Genomic DNA, 19,062 nt, shown 5'->3' with positions numbered 1-19,062 from the left:
ATAGTACCCTAAATTGTCCATAGGTGTCAAGCCTTGTACAGGTCATAATTTTAGTGTTAACTGTGAATATTGTCCGTAGAATTATTACTCACTCTAGCACACGCAGTGATATGTAACGTGTGGCGCAATCGTCATTTATATATGTATGTGTATGTGGGGTATTTTTAAATTTATTTAAAGGAGAACTATGGGGTCAGTGTTTTTCCCCATAGTTCTCAGGGTAACGGGAGGACACAAACTAGCATCCTCCCGTCACCCTAAGCTCAGTATACCGCAAGCTACAGCCGCAGCTGAGACGCAGCCGCAGCCGGAGCGGATCCCGACATCGATGTCGAGATCCGCCCAGCTGCGTGAGTGACAGCTGGCTCTGCCTATCTAGAGGCAGAGCCAGCTGTACCCGCCCCCTCCCCTGTCTGTTCCGCCAGTCAGCGCTGGCAGATCGGAGCGGGGAGAGGGGAATCCAGCCCCTCCCCCTGTCACGGCAGAGAGCCGTGACAGGACCGAGAGGTGAGCGAACCCGGTAGTGTGTTCGCTCACCTCCTGATCTACTGAGCCGACCTGTGATAGTCTCATTGTCACAGGTCGACTAGAACTATGAGGTGAGTGGAAATCACTCATCTCAAAGTTCTCCTTTAACTTTATTTTTATTTATTACCTCAAAGGCCACCACTTAAAATTGGTGGAGAAAAGATTTAACCACACAGGGCGTAGGGCCACCTTCTCAGCCAAAGTGGTTAAATTTTGGAACTCTCTGTCACAGGCAGCAGAGAGTATTGAATCATTTAAAAATCAATTAGATACCTTCCTCAGAAACCGTAACGTACAGGGACTCTTAAAACCTAGACGACACAGGGACTCCTATACAGACATACATGCACTACACACACATTTACACATAAAGGTTGAACTCGATGGACCTGTGTCTCTATTCAACCTCCAATAATATGTAACGAATATGTAATTGTAATATTATACTAATATGTAATTGCTATTACATAGGGGGTTCATGAGCCCCATATATGATTGCACATTGGAGGTGACAGGTACTCTATTTAAGGTGTCCAAGATGGCCGCCGGCAGGCATCAATCAGATGTCGCGATGACGACACTGCGGAGTGACACCCGGCCTCAGGACGCCCCTGATCCATGGTGAACCTAGGACAGGAAATGTAGGTACTGCAGTACCTCCCTCTCCTCTTTCATACCATGGGGGAATGAGCTGGGAACAATGCTAACTGATGAGAGTGCAGCACACGCAGGAAGGGAAGATATAATCCAAGTTGGAGTTTACATACACTTTAATCAAACATTGCCTCCCGTCACAACAAACCTAGTTATATGTCATGAAAGTCATGGGGATTAAGCAACATAATGCACCGAGAAAAGAAAAAAGAACATTGGTTATTGAATGTCAATGTTCTTGTCTTTCCTCATGGCTTGTGTGCCAGAACAATGTGTGCCAGAACAATCTAATCTACAGAATGGGTGACACCCTAAATATTAACAACGAATCATAGCTTTGTGACATGTAGGATTTAATATGGCGTTGTAAAGGGCAATTGTTTGCACTTTCCCGTATGAAGCAGATTGCAGCTTTTAGGAGTTTAGTGTAGTTGGATCAGTTACTGATCAGTTACTGACCTTTTGCAAAGTGCTGTTTGATTTATTAAAGAACCTGATCTAAATTGAAAAGTTGGATTGAAAGGTAGATGGAAGAGCAGCTAATGTGCAGATTGGAAGCACTTTACATCAGATACCTTTTACAAAATGAACAATGCTAACAAAGATAGAATTGCAAAACGTGTAAGCACAGCGTGTTCACCCGTCTTCCCTTCTGGTAGATTTTCCTTGCCAGCAGAAATCTCAAGCATTAGTTGCTATACAGTTTAGCAACTGTATGGAAAGTGGTCATTGGACAGTACATTCAAGGGAATCTATAATGATCAGTTTTAATTTAACTTTTCTTTTATATGTAAAAAATGATTTTGTTTTTGCTTAATTTATACCGATCACATTAATAACATCTATTTATATAAGCATTTAAAGCAAAACAAAACTCCCCTGCTAGTGCCCAGGGCTTTTGGGCAATTAAACGGCCGGACAGCGGCTTCTTGAATGCGGGTGGGCGTTTTTAAACGTCCCATCCCGCCGTGCCCGCCGCTAGTAATCATTAGTAGTAATGTGTATTACATCACTTCCGCATTCCTCTGTTACTCTCCGGTACAGAAACCGGAGAGAAGCTGGTGAAGAAGGGTCTCTGCTTCATTATGCTTCTCTGGGGGTCCATAGGTGACATTAGGGGTCTTAAAGACCCCTGATGTCTCCATAAAGAGGACCTGTCACTGCAAATTGGCTATCACATAGAGAGCTTGTTTTTTTTTTGTAAAAAAAAATCACAAATTAAAAGTCACATATCAAAGCAATAAAAAAAATGTAAGTCCCCCACATGCACACGCAAACATGCATCGAGTCCGCCTACGTGCGAAAACGACGATTACATCTATTGCACCGCACATGTTACATATCGCCGCGAACATTGGAGTGAGAGCAATAATTATAGGGCCATCAATCGCTGATAACACTGAACTGATGAGTGGTAAAAGCTTTTAAAGCGTCGGCTATGGTCAATTTTTAGTATGGTAGCTTTTTTGGGATTTAGCGGGTGCGCGCAATTTTAAAGCTTGGCATGTTTGGTGTCTATTTACCCGACGTGACCCCGTCTTTTATATTTTACCAAAAAATTTGGTAATAATAAATGTTTTATAACATAACGTGGGGAGAACAGGTTTTTTTTTCAAAATTTTCGATACTTTTTTCATTATATAGTTAAAAAAAAACAGAGCAAAAGAAAGCTCTATCTGTCCCCAAAAAATGGTATAAAATTTCAGTACAGCGTTGCATGACGGAATAAATGTCAGTCAAAGTACTGCAGCGCTGAATACTGAAAAATGGCCTGGACAGGAAGGGGGTATAAACACCCCGGTCAGCAAGTGGTTAAAGATACATACCCGATTCGTTTTATCACCTGGTATGTATCTTTAGTCTGTGTGGCATGGGAGACAGCTTCTAATATACCATTGAATATGTGTACACTATATTGAATCTTGGACCACTGAGTCATATATTTCTACCACTGTTTTTCAACCCAGTCCTAAAGAAGCCAGATCCATCTGTGAAACATGCCACCTAAGACATGGGTTTTAAATACGATTTTCCTTGTTGTCATTTTACTGTGTTTGTGTGATCATGGCACTAGAGGAATTTAGGAAATTTTAAATAGTTGAATTCCAACTCCATATATTTGAATGTAGTGATAAACTCTTAGTCTTTGTGTGCTATACAACGAATGTGTTTACATGATTTGCCACGATATCAGTAAACTGCATGTGGTTTACGTTTGACAATGATGGGATGATGATTTTTAGGAACAATGGATCCTTTTGTAGTTTTGGTATTGCTTTAGAGCCTGGTAACAGATCAGATTAGAAGGATTTCCCTTGTAAAATGTAGATATCTCCAGACATGTTTAGAAAACATCACCGAATGCATATGTAAAAGTTCTAATTTTTCCAGGTCAAGGTATAGTTAGTAGTAGTTGATCACATTCAGCTAGACTTGTTCTGTAATGTTAAGGATTTTTTACAGGTTATACCAAACCAAGGCGCTGGCCCCAGTGTTACCCTGCTGTGCTTTTGTGGCTTCTCCATTGGCTACCTCCTGTTGAACAGTTGGTGCAGGCTCTGTCATTCAACGCGGCTTTGACTGTGCAGATGTTACAGCAGTTCATGTGGATCCTGAACCTTCAGAAATCGTCACTGAAACAGATTTATCATTTTGGGAGTATCTGGGTATAGTCCTGGGCACAACTAAGGCCAAAAAAGCAACTTTAGATGCAATGAACTCGGTTTCAAGCTCTCCAGTTTAGGAGTCGCCTGACTCTCCGCTTTTGTATGACAGTCTTGCATCTGATGGTAGCCGCCTTCGAGGCAGTTTAGTTTGCCTAGTTCTACTCCAGACCTCTACAACATAACATAGTGGGACAAATCATTCAGGTCTCTGGGCACACCGATTTGTTTGGCATTGAGGGCCAAGTTGACTCTGTCTTGGTGGCTTGGTTGTCAAAGTCTTGTCTCCCAATGAACATCCTGGAGCTTTGGGTGATTTTGGCTTTCTCTGCAGCATTGGATTATCCTGCGTGGAAGGTCATCGTCAACCATCAGGGAGGAACCAAAAGTCTTGCTGGGCCGGAGTTAGCCTATCCTTGGCAGAACTTCAGGGGCAGAATGCCCAATACATGGACCACCTGGACCCCAGCGTCAGCAACAAACTGGACATGTTTGTCTCTGGGCACAGAGATCCTCCATCTGAAGCAGTAGATGCTCTGATGCTCCGTGGGAACAGCACATCCTGATATATGCTCTTTTCCCCTGAAACTTCTTCCTTGTCGGCTTTACAGGATCAAGATGAAGGGCATTCTGATCCTGATTGCTCTGGACTGACCTTTTGGAGCTCCTGGTTGATGCTTCATGGGCTCTACTATATCGTCAGGATCTTCTGTCTCAAAGATCGTTCTCCCATCCTGCTTTACTGTCACTGGCTTTAATAGCATGGCTGTTTAAGTCTGGGTTCTGAGAAACAGGGACATCTTTAAATCTGTGTTTCTTCTATGATGCTAAAGACTAGGAAGGATACTTCCTGCAAGGTCTACAATCGGATGTAGAAGGCAGACTTCACTTTTTGTAAACCTTGGGGCTTTCACCTCAGGAGGGTCTCGTGTAATTCTTCCCCACCTGTTCCCCTGTGACACTTTGGGATCCGCATCTGGTTCTCTCTGCACTTCAGAAATCACCTTATTGAACCTATTAAATATATTCCCCACTACTCTTACCCACAAGGTGGTATTCCTTGTAGCCATTTCATGAGGCATGTGTCTGAACAGGCACCTTATCCTGCAAGGAATATTTTCTGGTTTTACATGAAGACAAGGTGATGATGAAGTCCAGGAGTTCCTTCTTGCCTAAGATGCATGTTGTGAGGGTCCATCTCAGTTGCTTCTTCTTTCAGAAAGAAACACAGGATCCCAGAAGGGTGCCCAATGTCTAGATCATTATCCAAGCTTAGTTCTCAAGGGTTAAGTTCCATACGTTCCTGTCAAGGCACACTTTACTAGATCTGTAAGTGCTACTTGGGCTTTTTAACATCACACAACTGTTTTTCAGATTTTTAAAGCTTCCAGCTAGTCTTCTGTTCTGGACATTTTGGCATCATCTGATGCCAGCTTTGGTTGTAAGATCCTTTTAAGCGACTCTTTAAGCTGCAGACAGTCCTCAGTTCCCGGTTTCCGTGGGACTGTGTTTGTTTGCTGTTTTGTTCACCCGTCATTTGGACTGCTTTTGGATTTCCCAAAGTTTTATAACTTCCTGTGGGGGACTGTACATTGACGCTGTCAGGAAGAATATACAGGAGCAGTCTGTAATGCTGCTCCGGGCACTGAATTCTGTTAGGTGCTCAATTTGCCACATAGTGTAACACGTTGAGTTAGCCAGTATCATACACAGGTCGAGGACATTGGTTCATCAGCTGGTGAAACCGTGTCCCTAAAGACCCCTTGGGGGTATACCCAATGGGAGGGTGAAGACTTGGATGGGCCTTAGTCCCTAACATCCATCCTTGGCTACTGGGGGAATCACACGCCTTACTGATGCAGTAAGTCAGTGCTACACTACTTTAAATGGGAGCCCAGGGTGATGTTATTGCCCTGGCCCTTTAAGGATCACATATAGAGTCCTGCCTATGTTTCTTTCATTTTAAATTGGGTGCCTTTTCTGCTTGTTTTACAGGGAGTATAAAAATCCTATTTTTTGGGGGGCCCACATGCAGCCCTCTTGCTTTGAGGCGCTGAGTAGTTTAAGATTTTTAACTGAAAGAGGGTTGAGTTCTCCAGTTGCCAAACGCTACTTTATGTAATTTTGTTGATCAATACTAAAAACATTCTTGGACCCTTTCTCTAGTACAATACCTTGTAAGTTTCAAGTTGTTACTGTAATGTTAATTACAAAAGTGCTATAATCCTTTTTCTGAAATTTAGATGGACCTGTCTTTCAAAAGATATCATTATCACCCATGAGGATTCATTGCACTTAGTTTGGCCCACTTTTTTGAGTTTGACATGCCTGTTTTAGATCAATTACTTAAACAAATCCTGTTAAGGAGAACTATGATTGCTTTCATCCTACCTGAAGCACACCAATTACATTTTACCAGGCTGCTCCTCACAAGCATGAGCACAGTCACATGACTGCTGCTTGAACACTTCTTTTTAATAACTGTACTTTTTTCTTTTAATGGTAGGGTTGCTTTTTCCAGTTTTTTTATATACAGTAGATGGTACTGAAATAACAATACCGTTGTAACTGTCCTTAATCTTTATACAGCATTTATTTATAGCACGAGTTACCATGAAATTAAAATGTATGTAAAACCAAAACTTTAAATTTTTTTGTTTTGAATAGAGATGAGAAGTCATGTTTTATTGCTGTTTGTGTCCCCAATGGGGAGACAGTCAAATAGAGTCCCACTGCACTCCTGACCGAGAAGCCCCATATATAGTGCGGGGGTGCTGAATTGGCTGCGGATGGCGCCTCCAAATACTTGCAAAACAGAATAAATGGTCACCAGCACTCCAAGTTTTCTTCAAAACAAAATCCTTTTATTCATTCTAGCAGGTCATATCACCATGCGTAGCAATGTTTCGGAACCTGTCCAGTCCCTTTATCAGGCAAACAACCTCACAGAACCGGACAGGTTCCGAAACATTGCCACGCATGGTGAAATGACCTGCTAGAATGAATAAAAGGATTTCATTATGAAGAAAACTTGGAGTGCTGGTGACCATTTATTCTGCTTTCCCACTGGGGAGATTCACCCTCTCTTTTGGTACTGGTGACCATTGTCACACAGACAGAAAGTGATGATGAATCCAAAAATTGTACTTTGTACTTAGTAGCTGAGGAAAAATCTTCCAATGGGAAAACCTGTTCTAGTCATTACTGAGAAGAGAAAGGACCTGTTCTGTTGTCTGCTCTGTATGTAGAACAGGAAGCTAATGGAAATATCTCTGGTTGGAGAAAGCAAAAACAAAAAACTGACACGGTTCACAACTATTCCCTACTCTAGCCAGAACTGTGAGGGAAAAAATAGATTGTTTAGGTAATGCCTCACATTTCATAGTTGGTTAAGTGTAGGTAATTAGGTAATCGCATGTTCAGATTGTAACATGTGTGGCCAGATTAACTTTGCATTTAGACCAATGCATTCTACAGTAAAATCAGACAATTTTGGCCATTGTGAAAGCATTTTTTTTTTATGTGAATTGGTGATAACAGAAATATTACAGTTGTCATTTCTCCAAGACTGTTGGTCTTGATCCAGGCTTCTCTACCTTTCATGATAAAGCATCCAGCTAGTGAAATTTGGATTTATGCATAACTAATCTATATCCGCAAACCTATAGCTGGTGAATCATACTGGGGTATCTCTGTGACCAAACTAATCTTGGCAGGATATATAGTAGCAAAATGGCAGGAAGATCTGGTAGCGGCAATGTGCCTCATATGTGAAATTCACAAACATTTTGTTTTATTATCTATACAGGAAGTAGATGATGAAGAATTGCATGAAACTGAAATAGGAAAGACGCTTGCTAGTAAAACTCCATCAATACCAGAAACCACACACTCAAACATTGTAGACTCTACCTCGGACACTTGGTTAGATCTCCATCCTGGTGCAACAGAGTTTCCGACCACATTTTCCACACGGACGACAGAAAATGCTGAAATGACCTCACCGGTGGATCTCAAATATGACGACTCATCTGAAGATGACAAAGTATCCTCTTCAGAAAACACATGTAATGGAGACTTATCTCGAGAAGAAATGAGAAAATTTGCAGATGCCATGATGACATTTAGCAAAGACCTCCTAAAGCAAGTTTACTTGGAATCCACGAGCCCCAATGTGGTTGTGTCACCTTTAAGCATTGCTCTGGGGCTCTTACATTTGACTTTAGGTAATGGACATGCGCATATTTAATGTTTTTTCAATAATACAATGATAAAAGTGTATGTAAATCCAAAAACTGTTTTTCAGTAGGTTTGGCTACATGTCTCACCGTATCCAATTTTCTTAACCCCTTGAAGACCGGGTTGGTAAACCCCCTTTCTGTCCAGGCTATGTTTCAGTATTCAGCGCTGCGGTACTTTGACTAACATTTATTCAGTCATACAACGCTGTACTGAAATTTAATTTTAGACCATTTTTTGGGGACAGATAGAGCTTTCTTTTGGTGGTATTTAATCGCCACTGGGTTTTTATTTTTTACTATATTAAGAAAAAAATGTACCAAAACTTTTGGGGGGAAAAACAGTTTTAAAAAAACTTACATTATGTTATGAAACATTTATTACCAACCCAATTATTGGGTAAAATATAAAAGACGGGGTCACGTCAGGGAAATAGACACCAAGCATGTCAAGCTTTAAAATTGCGTGTGCCCGCAAAACCGCATAAAACTACAATATCAAAAATTGCCCATAGGCAACATTTTAACAGCTTTTACCACTCATCAGTTTAGTGTCATCAGTGATTGTTGGCCCTAAAATTATTGTTCGCATTCCAATGTTACAGGATATATGTAACATTGCGGTGATATGTAACATTGTCGTTTTTGAGCGTTGGCGCACCGAAGAGCGTATTTACGTTTTGTGTGTTTAAGTCTGGGGACTTAAACATGTGTATATATATATAGTGCAATATAAATGGGTCTTTTTTGACATATATATATATATATATATATGATAGCACAGGCACACTGACAGGTCCTTTTTATGGAGACATCTGGGGTCTCTGAGACCCCTAATGTCACCTGGGGGCCCCCAAAGAAGCTGATGAAGCAGAGATCTGTTTTACCAGCTTCTTCTCTGGCTATAGCAGCCAGAGGAATGACCGCTGAATGCGAAAGTGATGTAATAAACACCACTTCCGCATTCAGAGATCGGAGAGGAGCTCAGCATGTAGAAGAGTGCTGATCTCCCTCCGATCTTCATGCTAAGAGCCACCGAACCAGTCCCTGGACCCCAGAGGGGACAGCGGAGCCCGGGATAGCCGGTAACGACGGAGGAGGCGGTGCTGAAAGAGGGGGGCGCACACTGCTGGGCACCATACAAGCGATCAGACGGCTATAGAGTCACCAACAGCTTGTATGTTTTACAAGTAGCAGTGTTTTCTGCGCGCACGAGCAGAAAAAAAAAAGGCGTATATTTACGGCGCCCCGCTGGAGGGAGCTTGCTGTCTGTCCGTTTATTTAGAACGGGTGGACGACAAGTAGTTAAGCAAATCATGCTTTGTGACTATTACATGAAGATCCTGTTGCAGACTGACAGCTTTTAATTGGCAGCAGCATTGTCATCCTGTCATAAACTCTCCTTCAGTTTGCAGTTTGGCTGCCTATCAATTCTGTGCATGCATTCAGAGGACCCGATGGGCAGCCCAAAAGCCAACTGAGAAAATGTGCACGAAACGCTGATGACATTGCTGCCATTTGTGAGGCTGTGTCAACCAGTGACAGGAAGTGCTGTTACTGGCACGATTTCCAGGTAAGAAGGTAAGGCTTTTACATACACTCTAAAGTGTCTCACCAGTCTGTATGGTTATACAGCCCATTTTGGTAAGTGAACATGAATGTCAAGGCAAGTAAAAGTGATTTAAAGGCACTCACCTCATAGTTCTCCTCTAAAGTGCATCTAAACCCAAGAATAAAAATAACAATATTTTGCAGCTTATCAGTTCTTATATGAGGTTTTTGGATTTGTTGTTTTTTCATGCTTTTTACCCTTATTTTTACCTGGTTATCCTACCGATAACATACTTGCTCTCCTAAGGTGACAACATTCACTTACTGTACTGTATCTATGGAGGTGCTGCCTTGCCACCCTATGCCGCTCAACTTTGATTTGCTCTACAGAACAGCTTCCCCTTAATTGCTAAGTTTACCTTCGGGACCATGTTTCATGTTACACTGCTATTCACAGTGTAACATGAAATATGGTCACATTGGCTCCCCCCACTGACCTGAATTTTGGTGTTCTTCTCCCCGCAGGCTGCTGCTGTATTTTAAATTAGGCACAGCTGAGTGTGGCTCTACTCATACAGCCTCGTCATCTATTCACAGATCCCTTGAAATGAAGAAGTTCATTTTTAGGTCTTACATGCACTTTAAATGATAAATAAAAGCTGAACCTTGTAAGCGCCCCTTACTTTTTCCTGGACAGCTTGACCTGTTAAAGGAACTGGAAAATAACAGATCTACTAGCAGAATCAGCAGGTATTAAAACTGTTACAGGAGGAACTTCTGTGTTTGTTTTCGTGACAGACTGCACCTTAGGTAATTTTTTGATTGCCCGTAGTTAACGTGCTTATATTGAAGTGCATCTACACCCACAAACAAACATTTAATATATTACAGCTTACCAGTCCTTACATGTGATGGCTGCATCAGTTTTCTTTATTTTCACCTTGGTATCCTGCAAATAATAATTTGGTCCCTACTCCACTATATCTATGGAGGGAGCCCTGGGTGTCACTAGGCTGTTCTCCTGTTTGGTCCACAAGCATGTCTACCTCCCTATCTCCCTTACATGGGGGACAGAGGAATTCGTAGTTTACAGATGATCTTATGGAAGAAAGATAACGTAGATTTGTGATTGCAGTTCCTTTCACAGGAACACTGCATTTCGGACAAGATAAACAGGTATTTTCTGTACTCGCTTAAAGTGTTCTTAGCCTGAAAGAGAAAATGAATGCAGCTACCACCATCTTGGGACTGCGGACAATATATTACATTTTTGCTTTTGGGTTTAAATATTCTTTTTTTTTAAAACCTATAACAAGAAATTCATACCTCCATTAAAAATGGCCATTGAGGACAAAACTGGCTGCTATGCAAAAGTCTTACTGAACAATGAACCAGCTATGGTTGGGCTGACAGGGAAATCTGAATATTCAGCCTATAATTTAGGCTGACTTTCCCAAGAAAACGGTAAATTTGTCTCCCTTAATTGACATTGCTAACTTGCCAACATGCATTTGCTCTAAGAGTCAGAGGTCAGAAGTCACCTGCAGTATGACCGTTGCTGTCATGTCAACCTGTTTGATGTTTGTTCCCTGTTTAGGTGCGGAGAAGGAAACGGAAAAAGAGCTGTTGCAGACACTCCATGTGGAATCCCTTCCGTGCCTTCATGAAAAGTTGCAGAAAATCTCAAAGCGGCTTGTGCAGACCGCCCTAAGTATAGCTGCTCGCATCTACGTCCAGAAAGGTGTGTAATCGCTGTTTGGACTTTACATACACGGATTTATTTTCATGCATACTAAAAGTAAATGTAGTTGCCTGGCTGTTATGCTTACCCAACTTTAATACTTTGAGTGACTAACCTTGAGCAAATACAGTAATACCTCGGTCCACGAACACTTCTGTTCGCGAACAATTTGGTTCGCGAATAGAAAGTTCTGCAAAATTTTGCTTCCGTTCGTGAACTCCACATCGGGTGATGAACACGACCATGGCCATCTTCCCCGCTCTGACACGTGGTCGTGGCTTCCTTCAGTCGATATCGCGGTCGCAGACAGACATGTGCACACTTGCTGTGAAGCTTTTTTGCACATACAGTATTATGTATTATATTGAACTTAATGGGAAATTTGACTCAGTTCGCAACCAATTTGGTTCGCGACCAGAATCATAGAATAAACTAAGTTCGTGAGCCGAGGTACCACTGTATTTAGACTGTGAGCGTGGGAACAAAATGAGAATACATATCTACAAACTCGCTTGGGTCAGTGACTTTGACTATTTAGGCAAGAAAGTGGAGCGTTACAATCAGGCAATTCAGTTTTTCAGATGGAGAGGACAGCAATGGCAGCCCCTGTTTCTCTATTGACAGGTTAAAACCTCTGTCAGCTATGTTGCTGCCCCCCAACTTTTATTTCATTTTTTTGTATCTTCCGGTCACAACCACTTTCTTACTTTCTATTTCCATACGTTCTGACCCAGTCCTTGTGCCCTTAACACTCCAATCCCAAGCGTGTGTATAAAATATTATCAATGAACGCAGTTATGTATTTTTTTTAAAATTGTGTTTTTGATTGCAACTAGTGTAAATACTTCAAGTGGACCTTTACCCCCTTTGACTAAAGATCACATCAGCATTCAGCTGATATGAACTCATCTTACATTCATTAGCTAAACAAATATATTTTTATTTTACTTACAATTTATTTTTTTCCACTTCCTGGTTTGCTTTGGCACAAATGTTGTTATCGTGCCCAAGCATTTCATCCTGGGAAGATTACATCAGCAGAGCATTGCTGGGAAACCTCATCTGTAATCTCATGAGATCTCAAGGACAGGCATTTTCTTGCCATGAGATGATGTGCATGGTCACATGTCCTAGTCATATGTGCCAGAGTTCCAGGTACAGAAAGGGAGATCTAGTAACCTGCCCTTAGTTAAAATGGCCACTGCCAGAAGACTGGGAAAGAAAAATAGGGTATGCAAAAACAAAAAGCCGGCAATTATCTAGAAGTATGTGTTTGTAGATTGTCATTACTAAACATTTCTAAAGGTGTCATTCTTGCTATTTTGAAGATGTGGGTAAAGTTCCTCTTTAAATGTGGCCTGGTATCAGCTTCTTTAAATCCAGTATACAGTAGAACTCCAACGGATCCAGGAAAGGGCGATACTAGCTAGGAACCAGTCAGGTGTGCTTCCTGCATATATGCTCACAGGGAAATGTTGATGGAAAAAGATGAAGATGGGATAGAGCAGAAGGGTTAGCTCAGCAGTCTGCTGCTGCTTTCTGTCCAATCAAAGACTGAGAGCACGGAGGTGACCAGCTTCAGCACCAGAAAGTCAAGTCACCAACCTGACTGTGCTGCCAGACAAGGCTGTGTAAATTTCAGGACTGGCTGAATATAAATACACATATTTTGAAAGTTAAATCGGCTCCCATATGTATGTATTTCAACTACATATTTATCTGTCTGCCTGGAATACAGCTTTAACTTCTGTACCAGGTTAAAATGAGGAACACCAACCCTTTTATAAAATGTAAATACAGTGCTTAGATAACATTTCCAACATTGATTTTAAAAGATTTGCCATCTATGCCAACTTCCATCCAACTTCTGTATACTGTATACGGGTGTCTATCCGTTTAGTCTTTAACTCATGAGATATATGTGATACTCATTGCGATTACAATCATTTTGTAGGTTTTCAAATTAAAAAATCTTTCCTTGAGAAGTCTGAGAAACTCTACAGATCAAAGCCGGTGAATTTGGGCCCAAGCATGAAGGAGAATGTGAAATCCATTAACAAGTGGGTCAGTGATGCAACTAAAGGCAAGATCACAAACTTTCTGACGAGTATCCCAGAAGAGGTTGTGCTAATACTTCTGAATGCTATACATTTCAAAGGTAAAACCATCTGGATGCTGTTTGTCTTACTTTCTTCATGTTTTCGTCATACATTGCTGTCTGTTTTCACTAAATTAAATGTTCAATACCTAATAGCAAAGGGTTATTAGACCTTGGTGCTGCATACAGTCCAGGGCTAGATTTCTGATCACTGTTATTGCATTATCCCTATGGATACAGAGCTTTAGGACTGTACAGTTCTATAAATCCCTTATCTAATGACAATAGGTATTTTTAGATGTGATGAAGTGTTTGTCCTCCTGCACATTGGCATATGAGAAATAAGAAAAGACAGTCTTACACCCATCTGGATATTGGTGCCTAAGGCTGATGCATATAATGCTTTTCTATAATTCCAGGTGTGACTGTACCATCTTCTTTCTCTACAGCAGCCTTTCTCAACCAGGGTGCCGTGCCTATTGGCTTCCTCCAGGGTGCCTAAAATGTTTCACCCGACATCATGGCTTCCCATGATACAGGCAGACTCCTGATGTGAAGAGGGAACTCTGATGTGAAGGGGAGCTTGTGATGTGAAGGGAGGAGGCTCTAATGTGAAGGGGGGTTCCTAAAGTAAAGTGGGACTCTGATGTGAAAGAGAAGATTCTAATGCGAAGGGGGGGGGGGCTCTGATGTGAAGGGGGAACTCCCTTTTTTTGTGTGTGTGTAGATCCCCCCCCCCCTTAAACTCTATACCAGACCCCTTACTGAGATAAGGGTTTTGGTATGGATTTCTACATTTCCTTTTTCTACATTTTAGATTTTTTTTTTTTTTTTTTAAAGGGTGCCATGCCTGAAAAGAGGTTGAGAAACACTGCCCTACAACAGCTTGACTCTATGATGAGAGATGGCTAGAGAGCTGTAAGTTGGCCACTGTGCAGATATTGTCTGGCAATTTTTGCAGCTGAAACAAGCTGCCAGGATTGGGTACATTTGTACTCGTGGAATGAGCTTTGGGGTTGGAGGTGTGCAGGAAGACCCCGGCACAGAGGCCTTCATGACCCTGTTCTTGCTTCTTCCACAAAATTGTCTACATGGGTGTGAGCATATTGTTAGCCCAAAAGCAAAAGTATTACATTTAAATAGAAATACATATTGTTTGAGGACATTTGTAGCTGTTGATGCTTCTGGGGCTGTCAATACACATAACGGCGTGCTGGTGACATTATTTTTTTTGGCAAGGCAGGGGACACAAATGTCGGGGCCTTGGGGTTCATTAAGGCCAAATCAATTTAAGTGGACAAAGCACAAATGTAGCAGAACTGTAGATTGTTTTTCAGTAAGGAATTGAGGTTTTGTAGAACTGGTCATGAATGTTGGACAAGCACTTCCAGATCCTGTTAAAAAGTTATATTTTGTGTGTGCAGGTATCTGGAAAAATAAATTTGACCCCAGCCAGACTTCCGAAGATACATTTTTCGTAAACGATGAGGAGAGTAAGTTGGTGGATATGATGCATGCAGCTTTATATCCTCTGAGTTACCATATGGTTGAAAAGTTGGATAGCCAGGTAAGTGTGTGTGTGTAAACTATGTGCGGTTTTATTGGCATGCCTTTGAATGGGCTACCTAATACACCACATTGGCTCTAAAACCACACTTTCTCCTTTTTTTGGATTGCCATGCATTGCATACCCATTGCGTTAAGAGATTTGCGATTATGCAGCTCAGTGGTGTGAATGGGCCATAACATGAGGAAGTCAAATCAGAAATTACTTTTGGGAAAGAATTCTATGTTAATACAGCAATAAGTTGGAAAAATATCACTTTTCCTTTTTTCATTTTTTATCGTTTTACTTTTCAGTGGAGGAATTAAGAGGACCTTTACCCTCTTTGACTAAAAATCACATTCCTTAGCTAAACAAATATATTTTTATTTTGCTTACAATTTCTTTTTTTCTACTTCCTGGTCTGCTTTGGCACAAATGATGTAATCGTGCCCAAGCATTGCATCCTGGGAAGGGTACATCAGCAGAGCATTGCTGGGATATCTCATCTGTAATCTCACGGGGAAGTCATTTTCCTCCCCTGGAGATGATGAGCATGGTCACATGTGCCAGAGTTCCAGGAAGTAAAAGGAGTTCTAGTAATCTACCCTTAGTTAAAATGGGCAGTGTCAGAAGAATGGGAAAAAAGCTGGCAACTATCTAGAAGTATCTGTTTGTAGATTGCCATTACTACCCATTTTTATTAAACGTTTTTTAATTTTATTTTGTTAAAAAGCAGCTGTTGTTGTTTTATGGAACTGACGAATGATCTTTTCCTTTTTTTCCCTACAAGGTGGCCAGGCTGCCTTTTAAAGGAAACATGAGTTTTGTCATAGTAATGCCTTATCAGACGGAGTGGAATGTCTCAAATATACTGGATAAGCTGAATAAAAGTGAACTTTACAGTCGTTTCCACAAGCAGAAACCAACTACACTAAAAGTTCCTAAGCTGAATCTGAACTTTAAACTTGAACTTACACGGGCCCTGTCTAATCTCGGTAAGTACACATGGCCCATTGAAGAGCAGGAGCTAGACTCCTCACTGGTGTTGTATAGTGTTTGGGGAACCGGGTGATCTGTGAGCCTGTATACACGAAAGCTGCGTGTTCTAATGGATTTCACAAAGTACTTTTGTGTTTGATGAAAACCTAATGGCTTGGAGGGAAGGTAAGAAGTTACAAAGACCCAGAACTTAAAACCTGGACCCCAAGCAGATATAAAAGGCACAAATGAATGTCGTTCTGTAATAATTGTTACATCATTAAATGTATACAGGTTTTTTTAAATGCAAGCAATGCATGTACCTACATTTGCAATGGTAATCAGTCTCTTGCTGTCTACTGTATAGTCTGTGGAGCAGGGTTCAGAGAGGGGAGGCAGAAACAGCACAAGGAGATGTGCAGCAGTGCAAGCAGCTATCTGATAGTAGGAGCTCAACAGTGTGCTGCTTCTCCTTTCACTGTCCAGTCACAGGTATGTTGAAGGGGAGGGGACCTGTAAGTAAAGCTACAGCAGAGAAAGACGAGATCCCGCTTGCCTGCTAGACGGGGCAGAGCTGTGAAAGTCTCAGGATTAGATAAACAGAAGTAAAAATCCTTTTGGTAGGTAAAATGCTTCCATATACATTGAAAATTGACAGTTAAAAGAGAGTTTGTCAGCTGAATCACCTGCTTTATTATAACACTTGGGGATTTGTGCGGTATCACACCTCTTGCTGCATTCTCCATCATTAATAAAAACTTCAACTGGAAGAAACAACCTCATAGAGCTCACAGCAGAGGGGCAAATTGGTAAAAATGAAAGCACAAACAAACTTTACACCCAAGTACTGAAATCTGTCGGGTTAATGCACCAGCATGTAGCCAAAACTCCAATATAGAATACATTTGTGTTTTAGAACGGAAAACAATCCCTAATCTGATGACCAAACTCTATATTATTAACCCTCAAATGTACCTTCTATCTACTTGTCTACTTGTTTGCATGTGGTCTGCACATATGAGTTTTAACTGGACTGAACCCCTGAATAATTTCTCAGGATACCTGAAACCAATTTTGTTTGTTTACTACTACTACTTGTACTACTAGCAAATTGTAAATCCATTCAATCACTTGGGATCTGGTGTTCATAAAGATCAGAAATATGGAAATTGTTACTTTCTTACATACTCATATGGTATGATTTATTTCTAAACCTCCACCATTAGGACAACACTTAAGTATTTCATATTAGTATATTAAGCTGCATGTATTTTTAGATCTGTCTACCTATATAGGCCTACAGTATGTGTGTAATATTAATGTATGTAGAGTGCAATTTAGATGTTCATAAATCCTATTTTAACCGCTTTCCCTTTGTAGGACTTGGCAAGCTGTTTACAGACCCAGATTTGGGGAGAATCTCAAACGAAGATTTGGTTGTGTCCAGTGTAGAACATCAAGCTACGCTGGATCTCAATGAGGATGGTGTGGAGGCTGCTGGGGCCACAGCAATTTTGACTTCTCGCTCTCTGTCAACTTTCAGTGTCAACCGGCCATTCTTTTTTTTCCTGATTGATGATAACACCGGTGTTGTCCTGTTCTGTGGATATGTTCGTGACCCTAAGCCTGACTCTCTAAAAAAGAAGAGAGAGCCTAGTCTCAACCCTGAAATAAAGTTCCTCCACAAAGGTTCTATACCAAAATAGGATGTTCTAGATCTTGGAGGGAACTCCATCATCCCATGTAGGGATGCTTGATGTGGCCACTGGTGGATTCTACATATGGAACATTTGGAAGGCGTTTATTGGTTTATGATGATAGGCAGTGCTTTTTTTTTTTAAAGAAGTTTAGAGGAGCTCCAGTTCTGTCTCAAAATATATAGAACTGTGGACAATCCTTTTTCCATGTTCCCAATTTTTTGTTTATATAAATGGTTGTTTTCATGCAGATGTTACTTACAACATTACTCAACGTATATTGATATTTAACTGTTTGTGTATCCTGCTGAAGTCCATTTTTGCTCATTAAATTTTCATCAACATTCTCCTGGGCACTTTACTCCTTTCTGGGGGCTAACCAACAAAGACATGTCTCTAGTGCCAGCAAATCATGTGATTTTAAAGCCTTCACTCCAGCCTCCAGCAGAGCGAAGAAGAGTTAAAAATTTGGGGTTTTATTTCTGCCTGTGACTGAGAAGATTTTCCCTCATTTCCTGTCTGTGTGACACCAGGACAGGGGGGAAGAGTAAGGGCAGGAAGACACAGATGGCATTAACTATCTTGTCAGAAGTTATAACTGCTCCTCGCTAGCCTTATTCAAAACGGCTAAATGGTTTTGGTAGGAGTTTTGCCTTTAGTTTTGTGACACACAGCGGACTTCCTGGAAGATGATTTAATTTGAGATCACAGATCTTGCTTTTAAATTCTGACTTAGAAACTTAAGATCTGATATACCCTTCTTGTTTTTTTCTTCTGTTTCAGTACGATTTCACATTTTACTTGCTCATTAAAACTGAATCATACCTAGTTGTTGAAATTCACATTTTACTTTTGTGGTCTGTTTTAATAATCCCACTTCATTTACATCACAGTATGATTTCCATGCAGAACGTATCTCTGCATCAGGCATTTCAATGAGCGTCTTTGTTGATATGATGCAAACAGCAATGATGTATAGTCAAACACAGCAGTAGAATTGTACAGTAGTATAGTTTAAAGAGAGCTGATCTGAAAGGTAGCTATGGGAATCTAGATACCATCTCTGCTTTTTTTTACTGTCAAAGGGAAGTTCCATCTTGTAGAAAAAAAAATAAATGCACATTTCTGCATTTTTATTAGTATGTTGCATTGAAGCTAGTAAGGTTGCAAGCTTGATCGTGGGCAGGGGTGTATCTACTGCAAGGCAAACAAGGCATTTGCCTAGGGCGGCACTTTCCAGTGGGGCACCAAAAAATGCTGCCCCCAAACCAGTTAGGTGAGAGAAAAAAAAAATTATATTATAAATTATTCATAAATTACTGCCAGTACTCCTGGACCCGGTGCTTCTTTGACGGGGGGATCAACATG

The 19,062-nt window shown here is 41.0% G+C and overlaps 1 protein-coding gene across 1 annotated transcript; it reads left to right on the top strand.

The window, feature by feature from the left end:
- The first annotated feature begins 1,099 nt into the window (after positions 1–1,099).
- On the top strand, positions 1,100–17,833 carry SERPINF2 (serpin family F member 2). The gene is made up of 8 exons (XM_018557651.1): positions 1,100–1,149; positions 4,180–4,372; positions 7,654–8,071; positions 11,232–11,375; positions 13,330–13,533; positions 14,898–15,040; positions 15,810–16,014; positions 17,378–17,833. The coding sequence occupies exons 1-8, from the start codon at positions 1,100–1,102 to the stop codon at positions 17,701–17,703; spliced, it is 1,683 nt and encodes a 560-aa protein (XP_018413153.1). The 3' UTR covers positions 17,704–17,833.
- The last annotated feature ends 1,229 nt before the right edge of the window (positions 17,834–19,062 follow it).

This window comes from Nanorana parkeri, unplaced genomic scaffold (genome assembly GCF_000935625.1).
Source record: "Nanorana parkeri isolate BGI_ZX_2015 unplaced genomic scaffold, ASM93562v1 scaffold294, whole genome shotgun sequence".
NCBI classification, from domain to species: Eukaryota; Metazoa; Chordata; class Amphibia; order Anura; family Dicroglossidae; genus Nanorana; species Nanorana parkeri.
This window is presented reverse-complemented; position numbering and strand designations above follow the sequence as displayed.